This window comes from Lynx canadensis, chromosome C2 (genome assembly GCF_007474595.2).
Source record: "Lynx canadensis isolate LIC74 chromosome C2, mLynCan4.pri.v2, whole genome shotgun sequence".
Lineage (NCBI taxonomy): Eukaryota > Metazoa > Chordata > Mammalia > Carnivora > Felidae > Lynx > Lynx canadensis.
In genome coordinates this window covers 90618559-90633353 of record NC_044311.2, presented here as the reverse complement: position 1 = coordinate 90633353, position 14795 = coordinate 90618559, and the positions used below count along the sequence as shown (strand labels likewise).

Genomic DNA, 14795 nt, shown 5'->3' with positions numbered 1-14795 from the left:
GTGAAACTAAATTTAATACTTTTTGTTCATCCCAATATATCCAAATTATTAACATTTCAACATGTAATCAATATTAAAACACTATCAATATTTTAATATTATTAACAGTTTATAACCCATTTTTAAACTAAGTCTTCAAATACATGTATTTGACACAAGACATCTTAACTGAGACTAGCCACACTTCAAGTGTTCAGGAGCCACATGTTAATTAGTTGCTACTGTTTTAGTCAGCACAGTTTTATACCATTGTTGGAAATTATTCTAAAGAAGCTCTATTTCAGTGAGTAGTTCACTTCTGCATCTCTTTATTTGATTGCCTCTGTTATCAACAAAACATTTTTATTATTATCATTCATGGCATTATTTAATTATCAGCAAGAAACTGTTAAATCTACCTAGATTAGATTACTCATGAGGTTCGTTATCAGAGCTTTGATTAATACGGCACTGTTAGTTATTTATCCAAAGGATACAAAAATGCTGATTCGAAGGGGAACATGCACCCTGATGTTTATAGCAGTGCTATCAACAATAGCCACGTTATGGGAAGAGCCCAAATGTCCATCAATTGACAATCAGATAAAGAAGATGTGGTATATATAATGGAATAGTACTTAGTGATCAAAATGAATGAAATTTTGCCATTTGCAACAATGTGGATGGAACTAGAGTGAATTATGCCATGCTAAGTGAAATAAGGAAATCAGAGAAGATAAATCTATGACTTCATCCATATGTGGAATTTAAGAAACAAGACAGGTGAACATAGAGGAAGGGAAGGAAAAATAAGATAAAAACAGAGAGGGAGGCAAACCATAAGAGACAAATACAGAGAACAAACTGAGGGCTGATGGAGGGGAGGTGTGTGGTAGGGGGATGGGCTAAATGGGGGATGGGCATTAAGGAGGGCACTTGTTGGGATGAGCACTGGGTGTTACATGTAAGTGATGAATCACTAAATTTTACTCCTGAAACCAATACTACACTGTATGTTAACTAACTTGAATTCAATTAAAAGAAAAAAAAAAACTATACTGTAATTAAAACTAAAAAGTAAGAAAACAATAGGATAAAATAAAATAAAATAAAATAATATCAATGTTGATAAACAAAAAAGAATCACAAGCTTCCTTAAAACATTAAATACGAAGGGGTGCCTGGGTGGCTCAGTCAGTTAAGCGTCTGACTTTGGCTCAGGTCATGATCTTGCAGTTTGTGAGTTCAAGCCCCAAGTCGGACTCTGTGCTGACAGCTCAGAGCCTGGAGCCTGCTTCGGATTCCATGTGTCTCTCTTTCTGCCTCTTCCCTGCTCACACTGTCTCTCTCTCTCTCTCAAAAATAAATAAACGTTAAAAAAAAAACAGTAAATGTGGAGTTATCTTAGGACCTAGCAATTCCGATTTTAGATATACACCCAAGAAAACTGAAGAGATGTTAATACAAAAACATGTATATTAATGTTCATAGTATAATTATTCATAGTTCATCATATAATTATTCATAGTAGCCAAAAAGGGCAAACAACCCAAATGCCATCAACTGATAAATGGATAAACAAAATGTGGTATTACCATACCATGGAATAGCACTCAGCCATAAAAAAATGAAGTATTGATCTGTGCTACAGTACAGATGAAGCTTGAAAATATTATGCAATGTGAAAGAACCCAGACACTAAAAGCCCCACACTGCATGATTCCATTTACACGGAACATCCAGAGTAGGCACATATACACAGAGACAGAGAGTAGACTAATGACTGCCAGGAGCTGGGGAGAGGGTCTGACTGAGGGTGACTACTGATGGATACCAGGGTTCTTGGTGTGATGAAAATGCTCTGGAATTATGGTAGTAATGGCTGCACAACTTTGTGAACATACTAAAAATCACTGAATTGTATACTTTAAAAGGGTGAATTTATGGTAAGTGAATACTACATCTAAAAAAGCCTCCTCTTACCTAGCTGCATGCGTGATATCTTTTGCATCATCTCTCCTTACCTAAATTCTATGCCATGTACACATTGCTCCCAATCACCTCCTTTTCTTCAGGTTCCTAATTTGCATAGTTTCTCAGGCTGAAAAATTCCAGAGATCTAATTTCTTGTCTCTTGGTTTCAACACCCATCAGTCACCAGTGCCAGGCCTTTTTATTAATAATAAAACATACCACTCTTGAACATGTAATTCCTGCCAGACACTATGCTAGATGATCCACAATTATCTTTAATTTTTTACAATAATCATGCGTTTTACAGAGGACAAAACTGAGGCTTAAAAGTAAGTACCTGTCCTTTAGTCTCTCTCCCTCCCATCTGTCCTCCACCCTTCAGGCAGAGTGATCCTCCTAAAACCAAATCGGATCAAGTTACTCCCTTAACTAAAGCTCTTTAAAAGCCTCCTACTTGGGGCGCCTGGGTGGCTTGGTCAGTTAAGCATCCGACTTCGGCTCGGGTCATGATCTCGAGGTCCGTGAGTTCAAGCCCCGCGTCAGGCTCTGTGCTGACAGCCTAGAACCTGGAGCCTGTTTCAGATTCTGTGTCTCCCTCTCTCTCTGCCCCTCCCCTGTTCATGCTCTGTCTCTCTCTGTCTCAAAAATAAATAAACGTTTAAAAAAATAAAAAAAATTAAAAAAAAAAAAAGCCTCCTACTGTCATAAAGTCCAGACTCCTTGGTACGAGGTGCCCTCCACAATCCCTCTTCTCTCACCACTTCTAATACCAGCTTCTTTCAGTTCCTGGACCATGCCATGCTCTTTCTCCTCCTGCCTCTGGACTTGGCAGGGTTCCCTTACTCATTCACACAACAAACATGTATGAATGGCCCACTATGTGTCTGGCATTGTACTTGCTGCTTGGGCATATGTGATGAATAAAACAGATGTAGGTCCTGCCTTCAAGGTACTTAAGGTCAAGTGGAGGAAACAATACTAAACAAGTAATTACAGGTTGTAATAAGTGAATGATGGAAGCAGGATGCTGTATCACAGAACATCTAGGGTTAGAAATCAGGGGAAAACTACAATGATTGTTTTAGATAGGTTGGTCTGGTAAGAACTCAGGTGGTGACACACTCTGAAACCTGAAGATTAAGAAGCCAATTATGTGAAAAGTAGACAACAGGAGGGGGCAGTGAGTGCCAACAGATACTCCTGGAGACATCAGCAGAGCCCAGACCAAGGACTTTTGTAGGCCGTGGTTAAGAGTTTGGATTTTATTGTAAGTGCACTGGAGTTCATTTAAGAATTTTATGTAAGGGAGTATCACTTTTTTTTTTTTGCTGAGTGGAGAAGGGATTGGAAGGGCAGAAGATAAAAAACAGGGCCACATGGCCTGAAGATATAGGAGGGTGTAGGTGAGAAATGATTTGGACAAGGGTCTGAGAGTAAAGGAGGAAAAAAGTAGACAAAATAGACGCAGAACTGACCTGACTGGCAAAGTCATCCACTGAAAGTTATGAAGAAAGGATATTGGGGAATTGTCACTAGAAGAAGTAAGCTTACCACAGAAACAGAATCAGAGGATCTCAGGCCCATGCTGACTGAATATTCAAGAAGTTGATCATTTTCATTTTATAGTGTCATCAATTTGCCCAGGACTTTTTCCAGAAAAATTGAGCCATATAAGTGCAGGTGCTAAGAAAACAAAAGGTTGGGTTCATCCGGAGTATGGGTTTTACCAGAGGAATAAAAGTCAGGGAGGGGCAACAGAACAGTACATCTTCAAGGAAGAGATCATGATAAAACAGAACATGCATTCTGAACTGGAGAAGGGGGTACAGATGGACAGAAAATGGAAGGATCAATGGATGGGGAGGTATAGATGAAGTTCAAGAATTGTATATTTGGGGTACATAAGGGAGTTTATAAAGATAAGAGACTGCTCACACTAGGAGGAAGTTATAATTGTTCCTTCTGCAAAATTAGTCATTTTCCTCCCTAGGCAAAACATGACTATTTAATCTCCAACCACACCCATCCTGTGTTTTCCGGCTCCCTGTCTTCCCACAATTCCCCAGCACTACCACCTGAGTTTGTCATGATCTCATCCAATCTTAAAGGCCCACCTGCAACTACTCCTTCCTTGAAGCATTTCCACACTGAAACCTCTCCTCCCGGGAACAGCTCTCACCCAATGTGTACTGCTGGTAGTATGCGTGTTATCAGATATTAGTCAATCTTTTCCTTCCTAAGCCCCTTTACTCAATTGGAAAAAAGGCATTATTATAAACAGTCAAAAGTCTCTACATCCAGTGAGCACCAGGCACAGAGCAAATCACTCAGTACAGCTAACACAGACTTCAGGCACATGGGCCACCCAGCTTCACTGGTTATCTAAGGCAGGATTCCACTGAAGTTGAGCAAAAGCTCATAATCTCTGTTCATAAAAGTCCCAGATACTTCCATTTACCTCCAGAGTAAATTTTTATACAAATTTAATTTCATATAAATTTATACAAATTTAATTTTAATCCATTCAAACCACCCTTGTGGGTAAATCAGCACTGGCAGGATGTGGGGATTCAGGACCTGTAAGATGACTGCAAGTCTTCATGTCCCAACTTGAGAAAAGCCACGTTCGCTAAAGATAATAATTTTCCTCACAGTTTAATGCAGGGCCAGAGAGACCTGAAATAAGAGCTAAATCAAACGGCCACATGAGAGGCAGCAAGAGTCAGTTGGCACGGGGTTGTACTCTTGGTCTGACTTCAGCGTGGCGCCTACCTTCCACCTCTCCAGCTCCAGCTGCAGGGGCCGTGTCAGCGGTCGCCCGCGGGCCTGCTGCCATGGCTAGCTTCGCCCCAACCCCAAACCGGAGCGGAGTGGAGTGGGTTCTAAGGAGGGCCAAGACCCAGGTTCTGGGGTCGCACGACGGGAAGGAGTCGCCGTAGCAGCTGCAGGACTCTTCCCGGAAGCACCCCTCACGCAGCAGTCACGTGACGTGCGCTGGGCGGGGCCACGCAGGTTTGTTTTGATTCCCTTGTTGTTGAAGTGTCAGCACGTGGTCTGTCAGTAGCGCTTTTTACCTTCCCCAGATCTTAACCTTCTTTCATTGTAGTCTTTTCTGGCTTAGTTTCTGCTCCTCTGTTTTTAGTCTGGTCCTTCTTATCTGCCTTGGCGCTTTCCTCCACCCAAAGTATTGGAGGTTTGGGGGATGGTTTGCGTTTTGTGGGGCTCCGGGCCGTGGAATGTGGCTCTGCCTCCGCATACTCTGTAGCCGCGCTCACTAGCTTTGGGCACGAGGAGAGGTCACGCTTCTCTTCCACCTCTCTTGCCCTTGTGGCAGCAACTTGACTCCATCTGGTTTTTGTGGCTGCTGGGGAATACGAACCTCAGGCAAATATCCTTTAATTGTGTTCTCCGTGACTCATTCCCGACCCACACAAGACAAATCGCTTGACCTAGGGTTTCAAGGCTACTAACCGACAGCTGTCAGGCTTCTGGATTTGTATAATGAAATAAACAATCTGCTGCTTGATCAAGACATCAACAATCCCCACCCTTCTCACTTTTCCACTGGTCAAAATTGTAATAACTGGAGATGGATCTAAGTGATTAGGAGCAGAAACCTAGTCTTAATCAACCTATCTTTATTGCTAGCCTGTTATTCACAAGCAGAGGATTGAACGATATGTGTCTTTTTTTATACATATGAATGGAATTCCCTAATTTATAATCTCAGTGAGTAAAACAAAAAGCTGATAAAACTAGGCAGTACTTTATGTAAAAAAAATAAACGAAAAGTTAGGTTCATGCGTTAAATCTTATCCTATATCCCCTTTCATTTCTGAAGTTAGAAATCCAACAAAAATAACAATAAACCCAATATAGAAGCAAGCATTAGCGTAAGTGATCAGAAGTCTCAGAGTTGTTTATTGAGCACGTGATGTAAACTTCGGCACTTCCTCCAGCGATCCCAGGTTCCTTGCCCAACCTCCTCTTAAGCTTCTCCGGGAGTTTCCTCTTTCCCGGGCTCAGCCACGCCCCTCCCGCCTTTTCAGTTCTGCTTGTCCTCCCTCGGGGAAGCAGTCTCCACTCTCTCTCCCGCCTCTCCAGCACCCGGTGGGGGCGGGGGGCTGCCCCAGTCCGGTACCCTAGCCTCCTCTTAGCCAGCCGCACCTGCCCCGCCTTCCAGCCCCAGGCCGGCTGGCGCGGCGCAGGCGCACCAGGCGTGGACCGGAGGCCGAGGGCTACCACAGCAGCTTCGGCCTCCACCTCCTCCTGCCGCATCCGCGCCGGGCTGGTCGGCAGCCACCGGGGCCGCGCTGGGCAGGGGCTCCGCGGGCCGCGTGTTGTCATGGGCGCGGGCTGGAGCACCGAGGAGGAGCGGCAGCCACTGCTAGGGCCCGGACTCGGGCCTGCGCCGGGGACTGTCTGGAGAAGCCGGGAGGCGGCGGCGGCGGCGGCGTCCGGGGTACCCGCGGCGGTCCCGGGTCCCGGACGGGTCTACGGGCGCCGCTGGCTGGTGCTGCTGCTCTTCTCGCTGCTGGGGTTCGCGCAGGGCCTGGTCTGGAACACCTGGGGCCCCATCCAGAACTCGGCGCGCCAGGCCTACGGCTTCTCCAGCTGGGACATCGCGCTGCTCGTGCTGTGGGGGCCCATTGGCTTCCTGCCCTGCTTCGCGTTCATGTGGCTCCTGGACAAGAGAGGTGAGGGGGTCCGGGCTGCGTCAGACCGGTGTTGTCGCTTCTGGGGGAGCCGGAGCCCGCCAGCCGCCGCCCTCGGCTTCGTCTTAGGGGTTATGTGAGGTGACCGAGTGTTGCTGGTATCCCATTCCCGTCTAGGAACCCTCCGTCCCCAAAGCGACAAATGTGGCAAGGCTCCTTTGCCTTCTGTATTTATGTTTACATGAAGGCCCATTATGCAACAGCAGAGACTAAGAGATCTCTAAATGTTCAGGCTTTTGCACAGTGTGGACGTCAGAGCATCCTCGTGCACGTGCTATGTATGTTTTTTACACCTAACAAAAATGACTGATGCTTTGACTTCAAAGGGATTGGGAGGTGTTGTGGGTGATAGGTCAGAAAATAGACCGATGATGCCCAGATATAAGGAAGTATTGAGTTGGCTTTGCATACTAAATGACACCTGCCCAAGGCTGTTGGAAAACTCCTGTCCGATGCTTTGATTTCTCTAAAATGGTGAAAGGCAGTTATAAAGTGTGTGTTTGTGACTAGGGTGTTGTTTCAGTTGAGATTTATGACTCTCAGATAAAGCGTGGCAGGTGAAGGAAGACTCTCTGAGGAATACTCCGAACAGACATCTCACTTTACCACTTGCCACGTGATTCTGTGAGGAGAAAAAAGAGGTCATAGGACTGAATTATATACTACACAGGTGTGGGTAGCTGATTCTTGATCAATGTGATGTAACTGATGGAAAAGGAGGACAGTTTTAGGCATATAAGTATAGTTGCCAAAGCAAGAGAAATAGCTTGGTATGTACGCTCTGTGTTTAGTTTGAGCATTAATTTTAAGAAGACCATCGACAAACTGGGGCACTTTAAAAGTTGCATGACAAGAATAATAAAGGATGTAAATATCATAATGTGTAAGATTGAGGGAACTGGGTGTGTCATGTTTCAGAAAGAAACTTGAGGCAGAATATAAAATACGCGAAGATCCAGTAAAAGAGGAATTAGACTTACTCTGTGTAGTTCTAGAAGGAAGAATGAAACCGAGTGAAGTTACAAAAGGATGTAACTCAAAGCAATAAAGGAAGAACCTTCTAAGAACAAAAGGTGTCCAGCCCTGGAAGGTGTTTCTTGACTGGCCTAAAACTTCCAGATTAGGTACTTTTGCAGAGGATGAGTGTGCTAGATATCCAGGAAAGGTTTCTTGTAATGAATGGAGGTTTTCTTTGTTTGGATTTATTTGTTTGCTTTTAAACTGATCGTATTTGGATTTCACCACTTTTTCCACCAATGTCTTTTTTTTTCTTCCTGTTCCAGGATTCAATCTAGTGTTCCAAATTACATTTAGTTATGATTTCTCACTGATCTCCTCCAATCTGTGACAATTCCTCTGTCATTCCTTACTAGGTTGGCTAAATTTAGGGGAAAATGTTGTTTTGTTGTTTCTTTTTATTTATCTTTATATCGGGAGCATTTTCTAATATTCTAAATTAAACCAACTTTGTTTTTATGGTAGAAGAATGTTAATTTTTACTTTTTTTATTATAATTTTATGAACTAGCTGTGGCTGGATAAATTAGGGACTACCTGTTCACCTTATAAAATAAGTTACTTTAGGATTTCTTTCAGTAGTTCCTGTAACCACATGGGGAATTCAGATGTGTATTTGCCGTTGCTTGAAGCTATAAAATATAAATTTAAAAATTCTCTTTTAGGAAGTGGTTTTCCTTTTCAGTAAGAGAAAGCTGCTATACTTTCATATGTTGCCTGTCCTGCCGCAGATGTCCTATCTACGTACATAGAAAGTAAGTTCCTGCCATCCTTGGGCACTAAAATACCTTGCTCCATAGAGGGTAGATAGTTGTCTGGCCTTCCTGCTACTGTGGGTCCCAGTCAGCTTAGGAGAGAAGACTGGTTATCTTCCTAAGATGGGTTTTATACCCTCTCACCACTTTTCATCATTCAGAGAAGAGACAAAAAAGGACAGCTAGTAAGATAATAGGAGAACCAAGAGCAAGTGTGCCCTAGAAGCCAAGTGAAGAAAATTTTAAGAATGAGATAGTACCCAAATGTGTGTTGGGAGACAGCCTTCCCAGAGCCTACATTCTAATGAGGTCTAGGTAACAAACAAACAATAAAATTAAATATTTAGTATGCCAGATGGCATTGCTATCCAGATAATTGCTATGGAGAAATATAAAGCAGGGCAAAAGAGAAAGAGAGGAGGTCATGGTTGAAGAATGGAATGCTTGAAATTGAGATGATGTCATGGATGCAATCATAGTAAAGGTCAGAGTATAAGCAAGAAAACAGACTGCTGAGGTGTAGGGTAGAAGACACCATCATGGAATATGAAGTCAGGGGACTGAGAGGCCAGCATATTGAAATGATCATCTAGTGGATATCAAAATCACCAGATTTATGAAAAAGTAGTGTCACAAGGAATAAGAGTGAGCCGAGACATTTGCAAATGGTGAGGGTGAATGCCTTGGAGACAGGTGTGTGGTGGTCTATAGAGGACTGCAGCAAGGAGTTTTGAGTATTAGAATAAAATGTAATTAGAGCAGGGGCTCCTGGGTGGCTCAGTTAGTTAAGCATCCTACTTCAACTCAGGTCATGATCTTGCAGTTTGTGAGTTCAAGCCCTGCATCGGGCTCTGTGTTCACAGTGCAGAGCCTGCTTCAGATTCTCTGTCTCCCTGTCTGTCTGTCCCTCGCTTGCTCGCTCTCTCAAAAATAAGTAAATATTTAAAAATTTTTTTAAGTTAATAAAAAAATATTATTAAAGCAAAGACTATTCTGGCCATGATAGAGTAATAGGAATGGGACTTATCCTTCTATTTTAAACAACTAAAAACAAAAAATGTGTATGAAACAGAGTTCTCAGACATTGGACAAAAGGCAGGGCAGGACAGCGATCGCCATGAATGCTTCAGCTTATTGCCTGGAGAGCATTTCCAGGTTGCAGTGCAGAGATGGGGAGTCCAGACATTCCTGCCGTTTTTCTAAGTTGAGACCATTTAGAATTGCAAGAGGCCAACTTAGCTAGAAATTTTAGGGTGAGAGTACCAGAAAGGAAAAAGCTTAATGGAAAGTTCTAGATCTACAAGGAGTTCCTCTTGAGTCTGCAGCTGATAACTGATCTGCAGATAAATGTGAGGAAACTACCAAACACTGGAAAAAGGACTAGGAAAAAGAACAGGCAGAACAATTCCCCGAAGGCTGGGAATAGCTCATGTTCCCAATAGCCAGAAAGTAAAAACCTCAAAATACATAGGAGGTTGGGTTGAATACTCAGAGAGGCATTGTTTCAGTAGTAAAGACAAAAGAACTCTAAGGTAAAGAATGCTTTTGTTTCACCTAATAAAGCTTGAAAGTATGTCTCGGAGGGGCATCTGGGTGGCTCAGTTGGTTAAGCGACTGACTCTTGGTTTCGGTTCATGTCATGGTCTCCTAGTTAGTGAGTTTGAGACCCTCATCGGGCTCCACAGTTGGCAACACAGAGCCTGCTTGGAATTCTCTCTCTTTCCCTCTCTCTGCCCCTCCCCGGCTCGTACTCTGTCTCTCTCAAAATAAATAAACTTTACCAAAAAAAGTATTCCTTGGAAAGGTCAAAAGTAACTTGGCTATATCTCACCATTGTTCACAAATATTTAAAGGAGTGCAAAAGAAAACCCGTCATCCAACAAGGTAAAATTTAGAATTCCTGACATCAAAATAAAAATTTACCAAGCATGCAAAGAAGCAGGAAAATATCACCCATAAAGAGGAGAAAAAACAATGAATAGAAACAGATCCCAAAATGGTACAGACGACAGAACTGGTAGACAGGAACATCAAATCAGCTACTTTAAATAATCTACATATGTTCAAGAAGACAGAAGAAAGCATGAACATGTTAAGGAGAGACACAGGAAACAAAAAGACCAACATTAAATTTCTATGGTGAAAATGCAATCTGTGTCTGAGAGAAGAAAAAAAAAAAAAGATGTACTGGATAAGATTGAATAACAGATTAGACATTGCAAAAGAAAAGATTAGTGAACTTGACAGCAATAGATACTATCCAAAATGGAAAAGAGGGGAGCAAAAAAAGACTAAAAAGAAATGAACAAGAACCCCACCAGCATCAGTAAGCTGTAAAACAGTTTTAAGTGACCTAATATGTGTGTAATTAGGGTTCCAGAAGGAGAAGAGTAAGGGGAGAGGGCATAGAGTGAGATGAGGGAGGGCCAAAATAATTGAGGAAATAATGGCAGAAAAATTCCCTGTCTATAAACCCACAACTCTAAGAAATACAAGAATCCTAGCAGAAGAAACATGAAGAAAACTACACTGAGGCACATCACAATCATGTTGCTTAAAACCAGAGAAAATCTTAAAAACATCAAGGAAAGAGACTGCAGAGCTTTAGGGAGGAGAGAGTAATAGTGATCTGGAAGTGCTAGAGAAACAGTGTCATCAGGAGAGGGGTTTTGGTGGGAGTAAGAAGGTGAAGAGGACATTTGGAGAAGGGCTTGAGAATGTAGGGATCCCACTGATTCATGGATTCAGAGTGCTCCAGAAGGCACAGTGGAAAGGTTTCAGGAGTTGGGGACACTACAGAGATGAGGCCAGATTAGGGGATATATGAAGCCATATTTGTATAGCAATGACCTGTGAATCTTAGATTTCTCATGACTGATGTAAGCAGAAAATAACAGGCACAATGTGATTATTCCTGATGGTCTCCAAAGCAGATTGGGGAGGCAAGGCTGTGGTTGTTGGGGATAGGGAGCCTGGGGGGTCTTACCAAGAACAAGTAGAGCTGGTCTTCACCCCAGCTGTTGAAAGTGTGGAGCCTGGGAACAACAGGCTTGCCAGACGAACTTTATGCCTATAATTAATTTCCCACGCATCCACCATGGATATGTGTTTGTGTCTGTTTTCCAATCAACTTTGCATCCTGATTTTTTAGGCACTTGTAGAGATGCCATTCCTATACCAAATATGATCCCAGTGAAAGGCGTTATTTCATCTATGGGAAGGAGGCTTCCTGCAGTGTCTGTGTACCATATTTGGATAGAATTTGTTTTTATTTTCAATCATGTTTGGTTTTCTGAAATTGTTCTAAAACCTTGCATCAGATGGTTTTTGGCATTCATATCCCAATACTATAATCACTTGGTATCTACTTATTTATGTAAAAGTACTAGATGTCTCATAAGCTATTTTCCTAGGGTCCTCATACCTCTCCTTCCTAAAATCAGTTGATGTCTTTTTTGATTACATGACATTATAGAGTTCCGCCTTGTCAAGATTCAAATGCGATAAAGAAAGCATTCTGTTTGGAATTGAGCATCATCTGGGGTGGATTAAGTAATACTTGGCAACAATTAAAAATAAGCAAGAAAAGGGGTATCCTGGGTGGCTCAGTCAGTTAAGCGTCCAACATTGGCTCAGGTCATGATCTCTCAGTTTGTGAGTTTGAGCCCCGCGTCGGACTCTGTGCTGACAGCTCAGAGCCTAGAGCCTGCTTTGGACGCTCTGTCTCCCTCTCTTTCTGCCCCTCTCCAGCTTGCATTCCTCTCTCTCTGTCTCTGTCTCTCTCAAAAATAAATAAACACTAAAACAAAAATTAATTTAAAAAAAGGTAAGCAAGAAAGCCACAAGTGGTACCTGTGAGATTGCTTTAATAATCAGCTTTTCACAACTTGTTTGTTCTAAAATGTATATATTTAACTGTTATATTGTCATTTATTTGATAAAAACTATAATTGAGTAGAAAAGTGTGTTGACCTTCAGCAGTAATAATAGGAAGCCTGGTTATTTGGACTATATGGCCGTAAACAATGCCTCACTGCTTACTTGGTGGCTGCTTACCTTAATTACAAACCAAATACTTAGAAAAAAAAATATCATTTAGCAGGTAAGCCTTCTAGTCCCAAATCTATAAAATTTTCTTCAGTATCTCATAGGACACCCCATATAACCGTATAAGAGCAACATTTTGCAAGTTTAGCATGTTTATGACCATGAATGTACTTATTATTAATTACACTCTATTTCCTGTGGCTATAATGTGTGTTTAAAAACTGCATTCTCTTAACAGAAACAGTAAATGAACAGTATGTATATATTACTTCTTACTGGGAAACACAATTTTCTATGGTATTCCTTCTGCCAAGTTGTATTAATCATATTCAAATCATATAAGAATATCATAAAGCTAACTCAGTTCATATCACACATTATCCTCAGTGTGGCATGTGTGTGCCTGATGCAGATCTCGTTTATTTTCCTTGCTATGTTTAATCTGCATAATTATAGTTTTGTTGACTTTCAATTTCCTTGGTTAAGAAACAAAATTCAACTGAGTAAATTTAAAGATACTTATTGGCTTTATTCAATGATTCATGAATCAGACAGGATCTCATATAGCATATGAGCATATATGCTCATATAGAAAGGAGTTCCAAGGAGCTGTACAAAATGAAAGACTTTTATACACAGAATGGAGCAAAGGAAGTTGGATTGGTTGTAGCAAGGTCGTCTTCCTTAAGGGGACAGAAGGGGTCTCTCTGTCAGGCAGGTTAACTCACTAGCACTGGTTGACTAGATTAGGGATCCATTTCTGGGAGAACCAAAAATAATGAAGTCCATTTAGTTTGCTGACATGAGGCTTTGCATGAGCAACTCTATTTTTGGCCTGTTGTCTTGTTTTTAACACCTTAAAACAGAAAAGCCCTTTGAAAACCAAAATACTTAACCATCTCCCATCTTTCAAAAAAAAAAGATCTGGAAAAAAGAAACATTTGCACTAAAAAATTTGCATTAAGTCTATTCACTATGAAATGGCTTCAAGGAAGTGTTGAATTTAGGAGAAATTGGAAGAAATGTCATCCCTTTTCCCACATACTTGGTAAGAGCCCCCTGTGTGATGTGGTTGCCACAAACAGCAAGGTGGTATTAGTTTAGTTTTAACAGAAATACAGCATTCAAGGGGCCCCTTGGGTGGCTCAGTCTGTTAAGCGTCCGATTTCAGCTCAGGTCATGATCTCGCATTTCATTAGTTCAAGCCCCGCATCGGGCTCTGTGCTGACAGCTCAGAGCCTGGAGCCTGCTTCGGATTCTGTGTCTGCCCCTCCCCTGCTTGTGCTCTCTCTCTGTCTCTCAAAAAATGAATAAATGTTAAAAAAAAAAAATGCAGCATTTGAACAATAGGAATTTATAGTCCCATTATATTATTCTGCCATAGCTAGAATATTGTGTGTATTTTTGGTTATCTTATTTTAATGTTTTTATATTCTCTTTTACCTTGTTATCCATGTGACTGACCATTGGCACACATTTTTAAAATAATTTATTTTGTTTGAGGTAGAAAGGGAAAAGCTATCTGATCAATATTATAAAGTTCTAAAGCTTTTTTTAAACTGTATCATTCTATGAATTGAAAGCCATCTGATAAGTCAAGAAAAATAAAAAGACCATTATTGTATTATCAAAGTGTTCTAAAAGAACCACCTCATATAACAAGCATTAGCTTGTCCTGATTATAAGATCAAATACATAATTAGCTAGTTGTCATTTTTCAAGAAAATTTAAAGCAGTGGTCTATCACCTTAAAAATCTTTATAGGAGCAGGTTAGAATTTTTGCAACTTGCATTTGAAAATTGGAAATTTCATATTGGACGTATAAAGCTAAAATACCTACTCCTTTAAAATTATGTTCTATATTTTTAGTGTTCTATGTGAACAAAACATTGTAGCCATTCATTTTGAAAAACTAGAGCTATTGGAACTTCTTCCTTGGTGTGATCATTCAAGTTTTCTATTAAAGTTAGAATCCTTTCATTTTCAGCATGTAGAATTTTTCCCCCATTTGTAGTTTTAGCAAAAAGCTATCATATTAGAATATAACATCATTATGATTGAGTAAAAAAATCTTTGCTTTTGACATCGGACATATGTGAAAAGGATTTAAAAAATAACCCAGATGTTTTTGTTTCCTCTTAGGTCTTCGGGTAACTGTGCTTCTGACATCCTTCCTTATGGTTTTGGGAACTGGTCTAAGATGCATACCTGTATCAGACTTAATGCTTAAAAGAAGGTAAATCATAAATAACTTAAAATTTATCCCACATTTTTCTCTTTTTTATGAGTATATTATATATGTTTGGTT

At 41.0% G+C, this 14795-nt stretch overlaps 2 protein-coding genes across 4 annotated transcripts in view; one reads left to right on the top strand and one right to left on the bottom strand.

Moving 5' to 3' along the window:
• The window catches only part of HSPBAP1 (HSPB1 associated protein 1), a 57662-nt gene extending 52501 nt beyond the window's left edge, over positions 1-5161 (bottom strand). Inside the window, exon 1 of one of the 3 annotated variants that reach the window (XM_030330537.1) lies at positions 4726-5161. In XM_030330537.1, coding sequence (XP_030186397.1) covers positions 4726-4789 — 64 coding nt within the window. In that variant the 5' untranslated portion in view covers positions 4790-5161. The remainder of the gene's footprint in view (positions 1-4725) is intronic. The other 2 variants (XM_030330538.1, XM_030330539.1) reach the window with 2 other exon arrangements.
• Positions 5162-5922: 761 nt separating this feature from the next.
• SLC49A4 (solute carrier family 49 member 4) overlaps positions 5923-14795 on the top strand; it is an 86037-nt gene continuing 77164 nt past the window's right edge. The window contains exons 1-2 of the mRNA XM_030330541.1: positions 5923-6650; positions 14630-14723. Of these exons, the coding sequence (XP_030186401.1) occupies positions 6299-6650; positions 14630-14723 (446 nt within the window). The 5' untranslated portion in view covers positions 5923-6298. The remainder of the gene's footprint in view (positions 6651-14629; positions 14724-14795) is intronic.